Source organism: Saccoglossus kowalevskii, chromosome 7 (assembly GCF_978046115.1).
Source record: "Saccoglossus kowalevskii chromosome 7, keSacKowa6.1, whole genome shotgun sequence".
NCBI classification, from domain to species: Eukaryota; Metazoa; Hemichordata; class Enteropneusta; family Harrimaniidae; genus Saccoglossus; species Saccoglossus kowalevskii.
In genome coordinates, this window is record NC_140647.1 from 39,240,489 (window position 1) to 39,257,431 (window position 16,943).

Consider the following 16,943-nt stretch of genomic DNA (forward strand, 5'->3'; position numbering starts at 1 on the left):
TGGGTAGAAGTTATAGAGTTGAATTTTGTTCTATTCTGAGATGGGTTTCAATGGGTAGAAGTTATAGAGTTGAATTTTGTTCCATTCTGAGATGGGTTACAATGGGTAGGAGCTATAGAGTTGAATTTTGTTCTATTCTGAGATGGGTTACAATGGATAGGAGTTATAGAGTTGAATTTTGTTCTACTCTGAGATGGGTTATAATGGGTAGGAGTTATAGAGGTGCATTTTGTTCTATTCTAAGATGGGTTACAATGGGTAGAAGTTATAGAGTTGAATTTTGTTCTACTCTGAGATGGGTTACAATGGGTAGAAGTTATAGAGTTGAATTTTGTTCTATTCTGAGATGGGTTACAATGGGTAGGAGCTATAGAGTTGAATTTTGTTCCATTCTGAGATGGGTTACAATGGGTTGAAGTTATAGAGTTGAATTTTGTTCTATTCTGAGATGGGTTACAATGGGTAGAAGTTATAGAGTTGAATTTTGTTCTATTCTGAGATGGGTTACAATGGGTAGAAGTTATAGAGTTGAATTTTGTTCTATTCTGAGATGGGTTACAATGGGTAGAAGTTATAGAGTTGAATTTTGTTCTATTCTGAGATGGGTTACAATTGGTAGGAGCTATAGAGTTGAATTTTGTTCTATTCTGAGATGGGTTACAATTGGTAGGAGCTATAGAGTTGAATTTTGTTCTATTCTGAGATGGGTTACAATGGATAGGAGTTATAGAGTTGAATTTTGTTCTACTCTGAGATGGGTTATAATGGGTAGGAGTTATAGAGGTGCATTTTGTTCTATTCTAAGATGGGTTTCAATGGGTAGAAGTTATAGAGTTGAATTTTGTTCTATTCTGAGATGGGTTTCAGTGGGTAGAAGTTATAGAGTTGAATTTTGTTCTATTCTGAGATGGGTTTCAGTGGGTAGAAGTTATAGAGTTGAATTTTGTTCTATTCTGAGATGGGTTACAATGGGTAGGAGCTATAGAGTTGAATTTTGTTCCATTCTGAGATGGGTTACAATGGATAGGAGCTATAGAGTTGAATTTTGTTCTTTTCTGAGATGGGTTTCAATGGGTAGAAGTTATAGAGTTGAATATTGTTCTATCTGAGATGGGTTACAATGGGTTGAAGTTATAGAGTTGAATTTTGTTCTATTCTGAGATGGGTTACAAGGGGTAGAAGTTATAGAGTTGAATTTTTTTCTATTCTGAGATGGGTTACAATGGGTAGGAGCTATATAGTTGAATTTTGTTCCATTCTGAGATGGGTTACAATGGGTAGGAGCTATAGAGTTGAATTTTGTTCTTTTCTGAGATGGGTTTCAATGGGTAGAAGTTATAGAGTTGATTTTTTTTCTATTCTGAGATGGGTTACAATGGGTAGGAGTTATAGAGTTGAATTTTGTTCTATTCTGAGTTGGGTTTCAGTGGGTAGAAGTTATAGAGTTGAATTTTGTTCTATTCTGAGATGGGTTTCAATGGGTAGAAGTTATAGAGTTGAATTTTGTTCCATTCTGAGATGGGTTTCAATGGGTAGAAGTTATAGAGTTGAATTTTGTTCTATTCTGAGATGGGTTTCAGTGGGTAGAAGTTATAGAGTTGAATTTTGTTCTATTCTGAGATGGGTTTCAGTGGGTAGAAGTTATAGAGTTGAATTTTGTTCTATTCTGAGGTGGGTTACAATGGGTAGGAGCTATAGAGTTGAATTTTGTTCCATTCTGAGATGGGTTACAATGGGTAGGAGCTATAGAGTTGAATTTTGTTCTTTTCTGAGATGGGTTTCAATGGGTAGAAGTTATAGAGTTGAATTTTGTTCTATTCTGAGATGGGTTACAATGGGTTGAAGTTATAGAGTTGAATTTTGTTCTATTCTGAGATGGGTTACAATGGGTAGAAGTTATAGAGTTGATTTTTTTTTCTATTCTGAGATGGGTTACAATGGGTAGGAGCTATAGAGTTGAATTTTGTTCCATTCTGAGATGGGTTACAATGGGTAGGAGCTATAGAGTTGAATTTTGTTCTTTTCTGAGATGGGTTTCAATGGGTAGAAGTTATAGAGTTGAATTTTTAGCTCCGCTGTCGACTTTGTCGAGCGGAGCTTATCATATGAGTGATTGTCCGTCGTCGTCCGTCGTCGTCGTCCGTCGTCGTCGTCCGTCGTCCATCGTCCGTGTCAATGTTTTACTTTTTCGACTTCTTCTTGAAAACTACAAGCCTGAATGCTTTGATACTTGGTGTATATGTACCTTGGGTAGACCTCTCTTAGATTTGTTCATTTCATGTTGATATCTTCAATTCTCTAAATTTGGTGAATATTTTTGTCATTTTTAGTAAAAAGTGATATTTTCGACTTCTTGTTGAAAACCGCAAGTACAATTGCTTTGATATTACATATATAGGTACTACATGTGGACCTCTCTCAGATTTGTTCATTTCATGATGATATCTTCAATTCTCTAATTTTGGTGAATATTTTTGTCATTTTTAGTAAAAAGTGATATTTTCGACTTCTTGTTGAAAACCGCAAGTGCAATTGCTTTGATATTACATATATAAGTACTACATGTCGACCTCTCTCAGATTTGTTCATTTTGTAATGATATCTTCAATTCTCTAATTTTGGTGAATATTTTTGTAATTTTTGGTAAAAAGTGATATTTTCGACTTCTTGTTGAAAACCGCAAGTCCAATTGCTTTGATATTACATATATAGGTACTACATGTGACCCTCTCTCAGATTTGTTCATTTTGTAATGATATCTTTAATTCTCTAATTTTGGTGAATATTTTTGTAATTTTTGGTAAAAAGTGATATTTTTGACTTCTTGTTGAAAACCGCAAGTCCAATTGCTTTGATATTACATATATAGGTACTACATGTGACCCTCTCTCAGATTTGTTCATTTTGTAATGATATCTTTAATTCTCTAATTTCGGTGAATATTTTTGTAATTTTTGGTAAAAAGTGATATTTTCGACTTCTTGTTGAAAACCGCAAGTCCAATTGCTTTGATATTACATATATAGGTACTACATGTGGACCTCTCCCAGATTTGTTCATTTCATAATGATATCTTTAATTCTCTAATTTTGATGAATATTTTTGTAATTTTTGGTAAAAAGTGATATTTTCGACTTCTTGTTGAAAACCGCAAGTCCGATTGCTTTGATATATTATACATATAGGTACTACATGTGGACCTCTCTCAGATTTGTTCATTTTCTAATGATATCTTCTGTTCTTTAATTGCCATGTGCATTGCTAACAGCGGAGCTATCTCAGCCGACAGGCTGCTTGTTTTCTATTCTGAGATGGGTTACAATGGGTAGGAGTTATAGAGTTGAATTTTGTTCTATTCTGAGATGGGTTTCAGTGGGTAGAAGTTATAGAGTTGAATTTTGTTCTATTCTGAGATGGGTTTCAGTGGGTAGAAGTTATAGAGTTGAATTTTGTTCTATTCTGAAATGGGTTTCAGTGGGTAGAAGTTATAGAGTTGAATTTTGTTCTATTCTGAGATGGGTTTCAATGGGTAGAAGTTATAGAGTTGAATTTTGTTCTATTCTGAAATGGGTTTCAGTGGGTAGAAGTTATAGAGTTGAATTTTGTTCTATTCTGAGATGGCTTTCAATGGGTAGAAGTTATAGAGTTGAATTTTGTTCTATTCTGAGATGGGTTTCAGTGGGTAGAAGTTATAGAGTTGAATTTTGTTCTATTCTGAGATGGGTTTCAATGGGTAGAAGTTATAGAGTTGAATTTTGTTCCATTCTGAGATGGGTTTCAATGGGTAGAAGTTATAGAGTTGAATTTTGTTCTATTCTGAGATGGGTTTCAGTGGGTAGAAGTTATAGAGTTGAATTTTGTTCTATTCTGAGATGGGTTACAATGGTTAGAAGTTATAGAGTTGAATTTTGTTCTATTCTGAGAAGGGTTACAATGGTTAGAAGTTATAGAGTTGAATTTTGTTCTATTCTGAGATGGGTTTCAGTGGGTAGAAGTTATAGAGTTGAATTTTGTTCTATTCTGAGATGGGTTTCAGTGGGTAGAAGTTATAGAGTTGAATTTAGTTCTATTCTGAGATGGGTTTCAGTGGGTAGAAGTTATAGAGTTGAATTTGGTTCTATTCTGAGATGGGTTTCAGTGGGTAGAAGTTATAGAGTTGAATTTTGCTCTATTCTGAGATGGGTTTCAGTGGGTAGAAGTTATAGAGTTGAATTTTGTTCTATTCTGAGATGGGTTTCAGTGGGTAGAAGTTATAGAGTTGAATTCTGTTCTATTCTGAGATGGGTTTCAGTGGGTAGAAGTTATAGAGTTGAATTTTGTTCTATTCTGAGATGGGTTTCAGTGGGTAGAAGTTATAGAGTTGAATTTTGTTCTATTCTGAGATGGGTTTCAGTGGGTAGAAGTTATAGAGTTGAATTTTGTTCTATTCTGAGATGGGTTACAATGGTTAGAAGTTATAGAGTTGAATTTTGTTCTATTCTGAGATGGGTTACAATGGGTAGAAGTTATAGAGTTGAATTTTGTTCTATTCTGAGATGGGTTACAATGGTTAGAAGTTATAGAGTTGAATTTTGTTCTATTCTGAGATGGGTTTCAGTGGGTAGAAGTTATAGAGTTGAATTTTGTTCTATTCTGAGATGGGTTTCAGTGGGTAGAAGTTATAGAGTTGAATTTTGTTCTATTCTGAGATGGGTTTCAGTGGGTAGAAGTTATAGAGTTGAATTTTGTTCTATTCTGAGATGGGTTTCAGTGGGTAGAAGTTATAGAGTTGAATTTTGCTCTATTCTGAGATGGGTTTCAGTGGGTAGAAGTTATAGAGTTGAATTTTGTTCTATTCTGAGATGGGTTTCAGTGGGTAGAAGTTATAGAGTTGAATTCTGTTCTATTCTGAGATGGGTTTCAGTGGGTAGAAGTTATAGAGTTGAATTTTGTTCTATTCTGAGATGGGTTTCAGTGGGTAGAAGTTATAGAGTTGAATTTTGTTCTATTCTGAGATGGGTTACAATGGTTAGAAGTTATAGAGTTGAATTTTGTTCTATTCTGAGATGGGTTACAATGGGTAGAAGTTATAGAGTTGAATTTTGTTCTATTCTGAGATGGGTTACAATGGTTAGAAGTTATAGAGTTGAATTTTGTTCTATTCTGAGATGGGTTTCAGTGGGTAGAAGTTATAGAGTTGAATTTTGTTCTATTCTGAGATGGGTTGAAAAATAAAACATGTGTGTTATATCTATGTATGGATTGTAAATTGTGTTTTTTAATTTCAAACATTGCAACTCAGCTTTTTTACATTTGTTTATCCTGATATGATGCAAGTGATGTCCATTTAGTCCAAAAATAACCAAAAATTAATATAATTACCTTTATAAATAATAATAATGTTGAAAATTGTGACATTGTTTGTATTTTTTCATTGACTGTACATTGTTTATTAGATCAAGGTGACTATCCTGCTCGATGTGATTTTCAGGATGATTTATGCAACTGGATTCAGGTTAACACTGATGACTTTGATTGGCTGCGTCATAAAGGGTCTACAAGTACGCCAAACACTGGTCCGAATAGTGACCACAGCGGCAATACAGGTAATTCATTATACAATTTGTACATTTTTTTGGTTACTCAAAGATATAAATAAATCCCTTTGATCATAAAATAATGGCTTTAAAATGAATACAAGTAGTTTAGTAGATGAGAAATTCAGAATATTTGGTACTGTTCTTTTTGTAGTTTTCAAAATGTCACTGGGTATGAATTGCTTTAAATACAGTAATAAATTTTCTTACATCTAGTCACCATGAATATTTGTTTAATGACAGACATTTTTCTTTTACATGGATACATCTAAATTATATCTGTGTTAATTATGTCCAAATCTAAATGATATCACATAACAACAAATAATAAAACTAAGTTACACCAACAATTCAAAAGCAATATATTGGGTTGAATTAACTAATAAAAAACATTTAGGTCAAAACTGAAGAAGGAAGTTAAACTGAAATACTAAAGATTTGTATTTGTAAATCTCTGCTTGCTCACTACTTGAAAGCTGTTTTGTGTAATAAATTATGGGCAATTATTTATGTTATTGACTTGCCGTAAAACTATAAGACCTTTGAACCTCAGGCAAATAAACTTTAAATATGTTCTTATGTTTTTACAATGAAGTAGTGGAAAAATTATGTTGTTTGTATTGTATATATAGTGGTGATATATATATTTATAAAGTATTTTTTATTCAATTTAATAGTCATTGAAATTTATTCTGGAACCAAAATCAACTTTGTGACATGAAAGTAGACAAATGTCATAAAGTGATGTGGCTATAGAGGGCAGTAAATAAATGTCATAAAGTGATGTTGCTATAGCGGGCTGTAAATAAATGTCATAAAGTAATGTGACTATAGAGGGCAGTAGATAAATGTCATAAAGTGATGTAGCTATAGAGGGCAGTAAATAAATGTCATAAAATGATGTAGCTATAGAGGGCAGTAAATAAATGTCATAAAGTAATGTGACTATAGAGGTCAGTAAATAAATGTCATAAAGTGATGTGGCTATAGAGGTCAGTAGATAAATGTCATAAAATGATGTAGCTATAGAGGTCAGTAAATAAATGTCATAAAATGATGTAGCTATAGAGGTCAGTAAATAAATGTCATAAAGTAATGTGACTATAGAGGGCAGTAGACAAATGTCATAAAATGATGTGGCTATAGAGGGCAGTATACAAATGTCATAAAGTGATGTGGCTATAGAGGACAATAAATAAATGTCATAAAATGATGTGGCTATAGAGGGCAGTAGATAAATGTCATAAAATGTTGTAGCTATAGAGGGCAGTAGATAAATGTCATAAAGTGATGTAGCTATAGAGGACAATAAATAAATGTCATAAAATGATGTGGCTATAGAGGGCAGTAGATAAATGTCATAAAGTGATGTAGCTATAGAGGACAATAAATAAATGTCATAAAATGATGTAGCTATAGAGGACAGTAAATAAATGTCATAAAGTGATGTGGCTATAGAGGACAGTAGATAAATGTCATAAAGTGATGTGGCTATAGAGGTCAGTAGATAAATGTCATAAAGTGATGTGGCTATAGAGGACAGTAAATAAATGTCATAAAGTGATGTAGCTATAGAGGACAGTAGATAAATGTCATAAAGTGATGTGGCTATAGAGGTCAGTAGATAAATGTCATAAAGTGATGTGGCTATAGAGGACAATAAATAAATGTCATAAAATGATGTAGCTATAGAGGACAATAAATAAATGTCATAAAATGATGTAGCTATAGAGGACAGTAAATAAATGTCATAAAGTGATGTTGCTATAGAGGACAATAAATAAATGTCATAAAATGATGTAGCTATAGAGGACAGTAAATAAATGTCATAAAATGATGTAGCTATAGAGGACAATAAATAAATGTCATAAAATGATGTAGCTATAGAGGACAGTAAATAAATGTCATAAAATGATGTGGCTATAGAGGTCAGTAGATAAATGTCATAAAATGATGTAGCTATAGAGGACAATAAATAAATGTCATAAAATGATGTAGCTATAGAGGACAGTAAATAAATGTCATAAAATGATGTGGCTATAGAGGGCAGTAGATAAATGTCATAAAGTGATGTAGCTATAGAGGGCAGTAAATAAATGTCATAAAGTGATGTGGCTATCCTCGGGGGCGGAGCTACGTCACAGACGTTCCACGTTGCTAAGACACGCACCACTGTACATACATTTATATGGGCTCTTTTCGCGCTGCTGTCGAACGCCGGTCGAGCTGGTGAAAATTCGAGAAAACAACACAAACTCAACTTTAAAGTAATCCTGAACAACCAAATTTATATATGTTACACACGTAGAGCTAATCTTGTTATACTGTTCAGGGGAGTCTCAACCACCATCCCAAAGTACCGTTTTCTGCGAGTTTTTGGCCTTTGTTTTCACCGCCAGGGTTGCCAAGCAGTGAAAATGCCCGGATGTCCGCCCCCGAGGATAGAGGACAGTAAATAAATGTCATAAAGTGATGTGGCTTTAGAGGGCAGTAGATAAATGTCATAAAGTGATGTAGCTATAGAGGACAGTAAATAAATGTCATAAAATAATGTGACTATAGAGGGCAGTAGACAAATGTCATAAAGTGATGTGGCTATAGAGGACAGTAGACAATTGTCATAAAGTGATGTGGCTATAGAGGGCAGTAGATAGATGTCATAAAGTGATGTGGCTATAGAGGGCAGTAGACAAATGTCATAAAGTGATGTGGCTATAGAGGGCAGTAGACAAATGTCATAAAGTGATGTGGCTATAGAGGGCAGTGGACAAATGTCATAAAGTGATGTGGCTATAGAGGAGAGTAGATAAATGTCATAAAGTAATGTGACTATAGAGGGCAGTAGACAAATGTCATAAAGTGATGTGGCTATAAAGGGCAGTGGACAAATGTCATAAAGTGATGTGGCTATAGAGGAGAGTAGATAAATGTCATAAAGTGATGTGGCTATAGAGGGCAGTAGATAGATGTCATAAAGTGATGTGGCTATAGAGGGCAGTAGACAAATGTCATAAAGTGATGTGGCTATAGAGGGCAGTAGACAAATGTCATAAAGTGATGTGGCTATAGAGGGCAGTGGACAAATGTCATAAAGTGATGTGGCTATAGAGGAGAGTAGATAAATGTCATAAAGTAATGTGACTATAGAGGGCAGTAGACACATGTCATAAAGTGATGTGGCTATAAAGGGCAGTGGACAAATGTCATAAAGTGATGTGGCTATAGAGGGCAGTAGACAAATGTCATAAAGTGATGTGGCTATAGAGGGCAGTGGATAAATGTCATAAAGTGATGTGGCTATAGAGGAGAGTAGATAAATGTCATAAAGTGATGTGGCTATAAAGGGCAGTGGACAAATGTCATAAAGTGATGTGGCTATAGAGGAGAGTAGATAAATGTCATAAAGTAATGTGACTATAGAGGGCACTAGACAAATGTCATAAAGTGATGTGGCTATAGAGGGCAGTGGATAAATGTCATAAAGTGATGTGGCTATAGAGGACAACATTTTTCAATATTTTCAGATCATTATTACATGTATATGGAAGCAACTGGAAACACAATTTATGACTCAACTAAACTTGCATTAGCACAGCAATTCAAGAGTACTACAGATGGATCATGCAAGGTGAGTCAATCAAAATGATACATTAAAAGAACAGAATTCAAGGTAGTGTTATTAAAAATGACTACTGGATTGACATTTCAGCAAATTGTATAAGGAGAACTCAAAAATTGAGGCGAATTTAATAGGAAATCAAAGAAAGCTTAGAAAGAACTCCCGTGTGCTGAGAGTATTGAAGACACATTAAAAATTAATTCAAATTTACTTGTACCTGAGATATTGATGGAAAAACTGAAAACTAATTATGTAAATCAGGTAACTCATATGAACAGAAAAGAACAAAAAAATTATGAATTATTATGCTAATTAGAGAATTAATATGAACAAATTTTAACCCAAAATTAATAATGCCTGGCTATTGTCCTAGAGCATTTATGTACCAAATTTTATTCAAATGTGATGATCAGTAATTAAGATATCAGTGTTAATTAATTATGTTAATTAGGTGATTAATAAGCATAAATATTTACAAAAAACTAATTGGGTCATTGCATAGTTTTAGATTCATTGAAATGTGATGATGAGTACTCTTTAAAAGTTTCATTAAAATCCAATTCATGGTTCTTTATATATCAGTGGAACATTCATGGAAAAAAAAACTAATTATGCAAATTAGGTAATTAATATCCACAATTATTTACCCTAAAACTAATCATGTGTCCACATAGTCCTAGAAGATCTATGTATCAAGTCCCATTGAAATACATGTATGATGATTATTACTTGAAATATCAAAAGCTGAAAATTAATTAATTATGCAAATTAGGTAATTAATATGCACAAATATTTAACTAATCAGGGGTTTGCACAGTCCTTAAGTAACTATGTACCAAGTTTCATTGAAATGTAATGATTACTACTTGAAATATCAAAAGCTGAAAATTAATTAATTATGAAAATTAGGTAATTAATATGTACTGATGCCTAAAAACTATCAGGTCTGTGCAGTGTCCTATGACATCTATGTACCAAGTTTCATTGAAATGTGATGATTGGTACTTGAGATATCAGTTGAAAAGCCGAAAATTGATTAATCATTATGCAAATTAGGTAATTAATATTGCACAGATTTTTACCGAAAAGGATCTATGTGCCAAGTTTCATCAAAATCCAATGAGTGGTTCTTTAGATATCAGTGGAACAATCATGGAACAGCTAAAAATCAGCTAATTATCATGCAAATTAGGTAATTAATATGCATGGATTTTTACCAAAACCTAACCAAATCTGCGCATTGGCCCAGAGCATCTATGCACCAAGTTTCATCAAAAATCAATGTATGGTTCTTGAGATATCAGTGGAACAGACAGACACACATACACACACACACTAACTGCAATGACTCCCATTGTGTGCTTCGCACTCGGGAGTCAAAAAGAGAAGCAACAAAATTATAATTTTTGTCTAAATTAAACCATTTCTATCTATTTTTTTATTAACGTATTGACTCTTATAAAGACAATAGTCACAAAGTACAAGAAAAAAAAATATAAAAACAATATACTAAATAACAAATACAATCACTAAATTACTGAATAATACAAAATCTCTAAAATACTAAATAATATGAAATTACTAAATTGACAGCAGGCATTAAGATGTCAAGTAAGACCCTGCTTCCTGACTTCAAAGCTTTTACTTATGAACTGTGCTACTGGTATAATAACGTTTTCATTCTGTAACAATTCCATGAATTTTTTCTCTGCAGGTTTATTTTCAAATGCTGGGATCATATCCTTAGCTTTATTGAACAGTTTGGTACACAACTCATTATATTTGTTGCATTCCAGCAGAAAATGCATTTCATCCTCAATTAGACCTTTGTTACACATGTCACAAACCCTGTTGTTCAATGGGATTATTTTATGACGACCCATTTCAATTTTGAGACTAAGGTCACTAAGACGAAATTTGGTAAGCACACTACGCAGTTCAAAGTATTTTAGCTTGACTAAATATGGCTCAAGTTTTAAATCTGATTTGATTAGCCGATATGTTCTTAGTTTATTTTTCTCATTTGCTTTGGTGCGGTTATCATTATGGACCTCACCTTTCCATCTTGTTAGAAATAAATCCTTGATGCCCAAATCAATTTGTTTCATTTGTGCCGAGGTTAATTTATCACAGTTGTTAAGTGAATGATATTGATGGATATTGTTTAATAATGATGTTATTTCTAGATACCATTAACTTTTAATGTTTTGGTTATATAACCACAAAAGCTTCCTTGAGTAACACATTATTAGAATTCATGGCCCGACTGTAATATTTAATTATTTGTTTTTTTTATAAATACATCTGCCTAACTCGCTATACATGGCCATAATTGGTGTGTGTTGTGAAACCTTAGTAGATACCAACAATAACTTAACTGAATGTCTTCGATAGGTGATTTAGTGGAGAATTCATCACCCCAAACATCACAACCATAAATGAGGATAGGTCTGATGAGTTTGTCAAAAAGGAAAATTGAAACTTTTATACATGTGTACTCATGTTTTGAATTGTGACAAGCTTTGCTTTCATTGAAAACAGAGCTTTTTGAGCTTTACGTTTACGATTTTTTAGGCCATCCTTAAACCTACCATTGGCACTAATGACTAGTCCCAGATAGTTATAAGATTTAACTGTATCAAGTAAGATACCTCCAAGAAAAAATGTATCATTATTCAAACGTCTGTTTGATTTATTGAAATTTAAAATTTTGGTTTTGTCAGTGTTGACAGAGAGCTTCCACGTTTTAGCATACAATGCCAAACTATCACGACATGTCTGTAATCTCTGTTTAGTTTTAGAAAGTATCACAATATCATCGGCATAGAGTAGACAGCTGACATGCGAGTTTTCTAAATAAGGAGGATCACAGGTATTAGGATTGAAAATAGTGGGCAGGTCATTTAAAAAAAGATTGAAGAGAGTTGGACTAAAATTACATCCCTGTTTAACACCAATATTGGACTGAAATTGTTTTGTTAAACTTTCTTTACATTTAACTTTATATTTTACTTTACTGTACATGTTTTTGATAGTTTTACACATTTTTCCATCATGCCAGAAACTGTCAAAGACCTTTCTAAGGTCAATAAAGCAGGCATATAATTTATTTCATTTTTTAATATTTGTGTTATTTTGTTTATTGGCACTCTCTGACTATTTTTTGATATTTATTTACCAGGGTTTTTAGTATGAAAAGATTGTCTGTAGTTCAACAGCTATTAAAGCGGCTATTAATAAATTAATAAAGTTTTTTATTAGCTCCACTGTTGACTTTGTCGAGCGGAGCTTAATTAGCATATGAGTTATTGTCCATCGGCGTCTGGCGTCCTTCGTCCGTGTCAACTTTTTACTTTTCGACTTCTTCTTGAAAACTAAATGCCAGAATGCTTTGATACTTGGTGTATATGTACCATATTTCAAGATGATATCTTCAATTCTCTAATTTTGGTGAATATTTTTGTAATTTTTGGTAAAAAGTGATATTTTCAACTTCTTGTTAATAACCACAAGTCTGATTGCTTTTATGTACATATAGGTACCCCAGGTAAATACCTCTCTCAGATTTGTTCATTTTGTGATGATATCTTTAATTCTCTAATTTTAATGAATATTTTTGTCTTTTTTGGTAAAAAGTGATATTTTCAAATTTCTTGTTGAAAACAGCAAGTCTGATTGCTTTGATACATGTACTATACATATTGTTCATTTTCTAATGATATATTTTTTAATTGAAATGTGCATTGCTAACAGCAGAGCTATCTCAGCCGTTAGTCCCTGTTTGGATGGAGTATGAAAACAGGGACTTATGGATTGATCTCTGTGCGTCTGTGCATGCATCTTAGATAGGCCTGGTATGATTACATTCAAACTTCACACATACATCATACGTAATATTATACATATGCACATCAATTTGTTTCAAGATCTGATTCAAGATAATTGAATGTTGGCTATTTTTGTGCTAAAAAAATCATCAAAAATCAAGCATTTCAGGCATTCCGGAACTTTTATGGATGAATTTTATTCAAACTTGTTACACAGTATTTTAGACATTATAATAGCTGGCTGGCGGTCATTTTGTTTTAATGAATGATATCAATCATGTTTTATGAAACATTTTCCGTGATAAAAATTCACTTAAAAAATAACATATTGCATAGCAAACCAAAAAATTAAATTGTTTGTATCAAACCATGACTGAATAATAAGAGAAACCAAATTCTGTCAAAATCCGCTTAATAATTAGGGAATTAATTGTTTAGAGAACCGAAATATTTTTACAGTAGCTAGGTAGAAGAAGTAAACTTGAATATGTCCGAAAATGGTAATCCAAATAACTGTTGGTTATATTAGATTGTGTTTATTTCAAAAATGAAAAAAAAAATGAAAAAACCTTTGAAGACTGCTCTATTTAAATATAATAATCTGAAAAAAGGAGAACCATGTGATGTTATAAGATTCACATGTTATTGTAGTTTTGAATGCTGTAGTTCTATTTTGCCATACTATAGTGTAATAAAGTTAATAATATTATTACTTGATTCTCCTTGAATGTGTGTGTGTGTCTGTGTGTGTGTATGTCTGACACTGAGGGCAAACCTCTGTGTCTGTTTGTGTGTGTGTGTCAACCTCTATCTTGGACACACCATAAATCTTGGGAGGCATGTCCATTCATTTTATTACCAGATTCAAGATTTACCATAATGGGACCTTGATGTGCATCATTATATTTTTCAGATCCAATTTATGAATGCTTTGGGCCTATAACTTTTTTATATGATTTTAATGAAGGTTTTTAGTTCTTGTATAAATTACGTTATGAATAATTTGTCATCACAAAACTAATCAGCCATTTTTCATAGATTTAAATGAAACTTGGTTTTATTATTTTTTGTTTATCTAGATAAGATTCTTTTACCATATGTATGGTACCGACGTTGATGAACTCAAACTGAAAATGTTGACAATGACATCACACAGAGAAACAGAAATCTTTAAACAAGATGGCAATGAAGGGGATGCATGGCACTTGGAGAAGATAACACTGAACAGTAGTGAAAGTTTTCAGCTGTTTTTTGTTGCAGTTGTCGGGCGTAATCAGTTTGCAGATATTGCAATTGATGATATTTCTTTCACAACAGGATGTCAATTAGGTATTTTTTACTTTGTTTAGCTTATCCTGCAACTCTTGGCACTTTATTAAAGGGCAGTGGTCATCACGTTGCTTTGTGTTTGATAAGGGACCCCTGCACTGTGCGATGACTGCCCCTTTAAAAAATGACTAGTATATGACATTCAATGTGTCATATTATGTAAAATAATTGACAATAAAAGTCAAAAGAAACCAATGCATGGCTTTGAGTATAGTATCATCCATCTTTGGTGCGTGCGTGCATGCGTTCGTGTGTGCGTGCATGCGTCTGTCTGTCTGTCTGTCTGTCTCTCTCTCTGTCTGTCTGTCTGTCTGTCTGTCCGTCCGTCAGACAGTCAGTCAGTCAGTCAGTCAGTCAGTCAGTCAGTCAGTCAGTCAGTCAGTCAGTCCGTCTGTCCGTCCGTCCGTCAGTCAGTCAGTCAGTCACAGATTTAATTAGTTTTGTGTAAAAATCCATGCATATAATTAGCCTAATTTACATAATGGTTTGTTAATTTTCGGCTTTCCCACTGATATCTCAGCTACTAAGCATCACATTTCAATGAAACATACATAGATACATAGGACAATGCAGATATGTGAAATAATATTTACCTAATTTGCATTATTTTCAGCTTTTGATATTTCAAGTACTATTACTACCGTACTTTCCCGAGCATAAGCCCCTCCTCGAGTATAAGCCTACCCCTCTGTTTTTAGACATTTAATGAGTTGAGGGCATCCTCGAATATTTTTACCAAGCGTCAATAACATTTATTAAAATATGAATGTAAAAAGTGTATTTTGGTAGTTTGGTTCCTGCTTTTACGAAAAAACTCACATTCATTTCAGAGTGCATGGCGGGTAGAACATAGTTTGCACCTTTTCTATTCTGTTATTTACTCAGGATGAACCTCGATATTGCAATACTGAAGTAATCTATATTTCTTTGAGTAGTAGTTTTCCAAACGCCAAAAATGTGATCGTCAAGTCGTGAAACCTGGTCATTGAACATTGTTTTACTTTTCCAAATAATCATGTTCATTGAGACTATCGTGAATGGGGTGTGAACGAGGTATTTTTTGACATGACTTGTTGACGACTATGAAAGGTTTAAATACTTCCTCAACCCTCAGTTTACTGGCCTTTCAGAAAATTGTTGAATCAACAGCTTTTAGGGGAAAAAAATCACCTTTTTGTTGGTCAAAATCAGTGTCACAGATCGCATTTGAACATCGCGGTAATTCACTTCCGCATTGCGTTGAAAAAATTACTTCTTCAATAATCTAAAAACTTCGTCTGTACAACACAGCATTTAACGAAAGATGAATTATGATGAAAAACACCATGGCGGAAATTGCTTTGTATTGAGAGTTTGCGTATGATCAAAAACATTCCACAACGAAGATGATAATGATCTTGCCTTCGACTGTTTACCCATTTTCGCATCGTAAATTCAGATGGTATGTAAACAGGAATTTAATAAAATGTGTGTATTTTTATGAACATGTTTGTTTCTTCATTGTTGTGGAAATCAATGACGACTAGTTTCACATTCTTTTCTTCAAAAAGACTTACTATTTCTCCGAGACCGGCGCTGTGAATGACAAATGTAATTTAGATAATTTTTCGTGTGAACCTCCCAAAAAATTATCTCTTCTGAGGTGGTCCTCGAGTATAAGCCCCCCTAATGATCGAGCAAGTACGGTAATATTATTACTATTAGAACAATGCAAAGACCTGATTAATTTTGGGTAAAAATGTTTGCATATTAATCAAATAATTAATTGGCTTTTACACTGATATCGCAAGAACTAATTATCCCATTTCAATGAATCTTACATACATAGATGTTCTAGGACAATGCACATACCTTAATTGCTTAATTTGTATAATATTTCATTTGGTTCATTGAGGTAATCCAGAGACGTGATTATTGTTTAATGTTGATAAACATGCATATTGATTATCTATTATTAGCCCATTTCTGATATCTAAAACAAATCAGATTTAATTTGAATTCATCACAGAGGTGCTCTGGAATAAATTAGACCAAAAACCATGGATGAAAAATCAAAATAATGTATTTTCTGTATAAATTTTGATAATTTGAATCACATGTTGTGCATCTCAAATAGCAGACGAATATTAGTTGCCAAGCTTCATGTTTGGAAAGCAAATCTTAAATTTTGAATTCATTTTAATTTGTCTCCAATACTCTCAGCACACTGGAGTTTTTTCTAAGCTTTCTTTGATTATTTATTTCAAATTGCAGACAATAGCAGCTGTGCTCTTCCGGAAGATACTCCTCAATTCACGTGTCTCAATAGCGGTGAATGCATCTCAGAAGAGCACACATGTGATTATCACCATAATTGTATTGATGGAACTGACGAAGCACATGATCTCTGTGATTCAAGTAAGTTGAGAGAACCAAGGGCAGAAAAATTTTAAGTCTGAAATGTATAATAATATATTCAAGCTCTTGACCATTATGTCATTCAATCCCATTACCTCAGCCTATTTTGCTTTTGCCAAGAATTGTATGGAGAAACAGAGCTGTCTTTGGAATTCATTTTACACATGTTTCATATCTTGCCCAACAACAATTAAA

The 16,943-nt window shown here is 33.2% G+C and overlaps 1 protein-coding gene across 1 annotated transcript in view; it reads left to right on the forward strand.

Annotated features, from left to right (window-relative positions):
- LOC100372750 (uncharacterized) overlaps window positions 1–16,943 on the forward strand; it is a 130,905-nt gene that overhangs the window by 20,507 nt on the left and 93,455 nt on the right. The window contains exons 7-10 of the mRNA XM_085501554.1: window positions 5,436–5,585; window positions 9,101–9,204; window positions 14,102–14,351; window positions 16,605–16,748. Of these exons, the coding sequence (XP_085357680.1) occupies window positions 5,436–5,585; window positions 9,101–9,204; window positions 14,102–14,351; window positions 16,605–16,748 (648 nt within the window). The remainder of the gene's footprint in view (window positions 1–5,435; window positions 5,586–9,100; window positions 9,205–14,101; window positions 14,352–16,604; window positions 16,749–16,943) is intronic.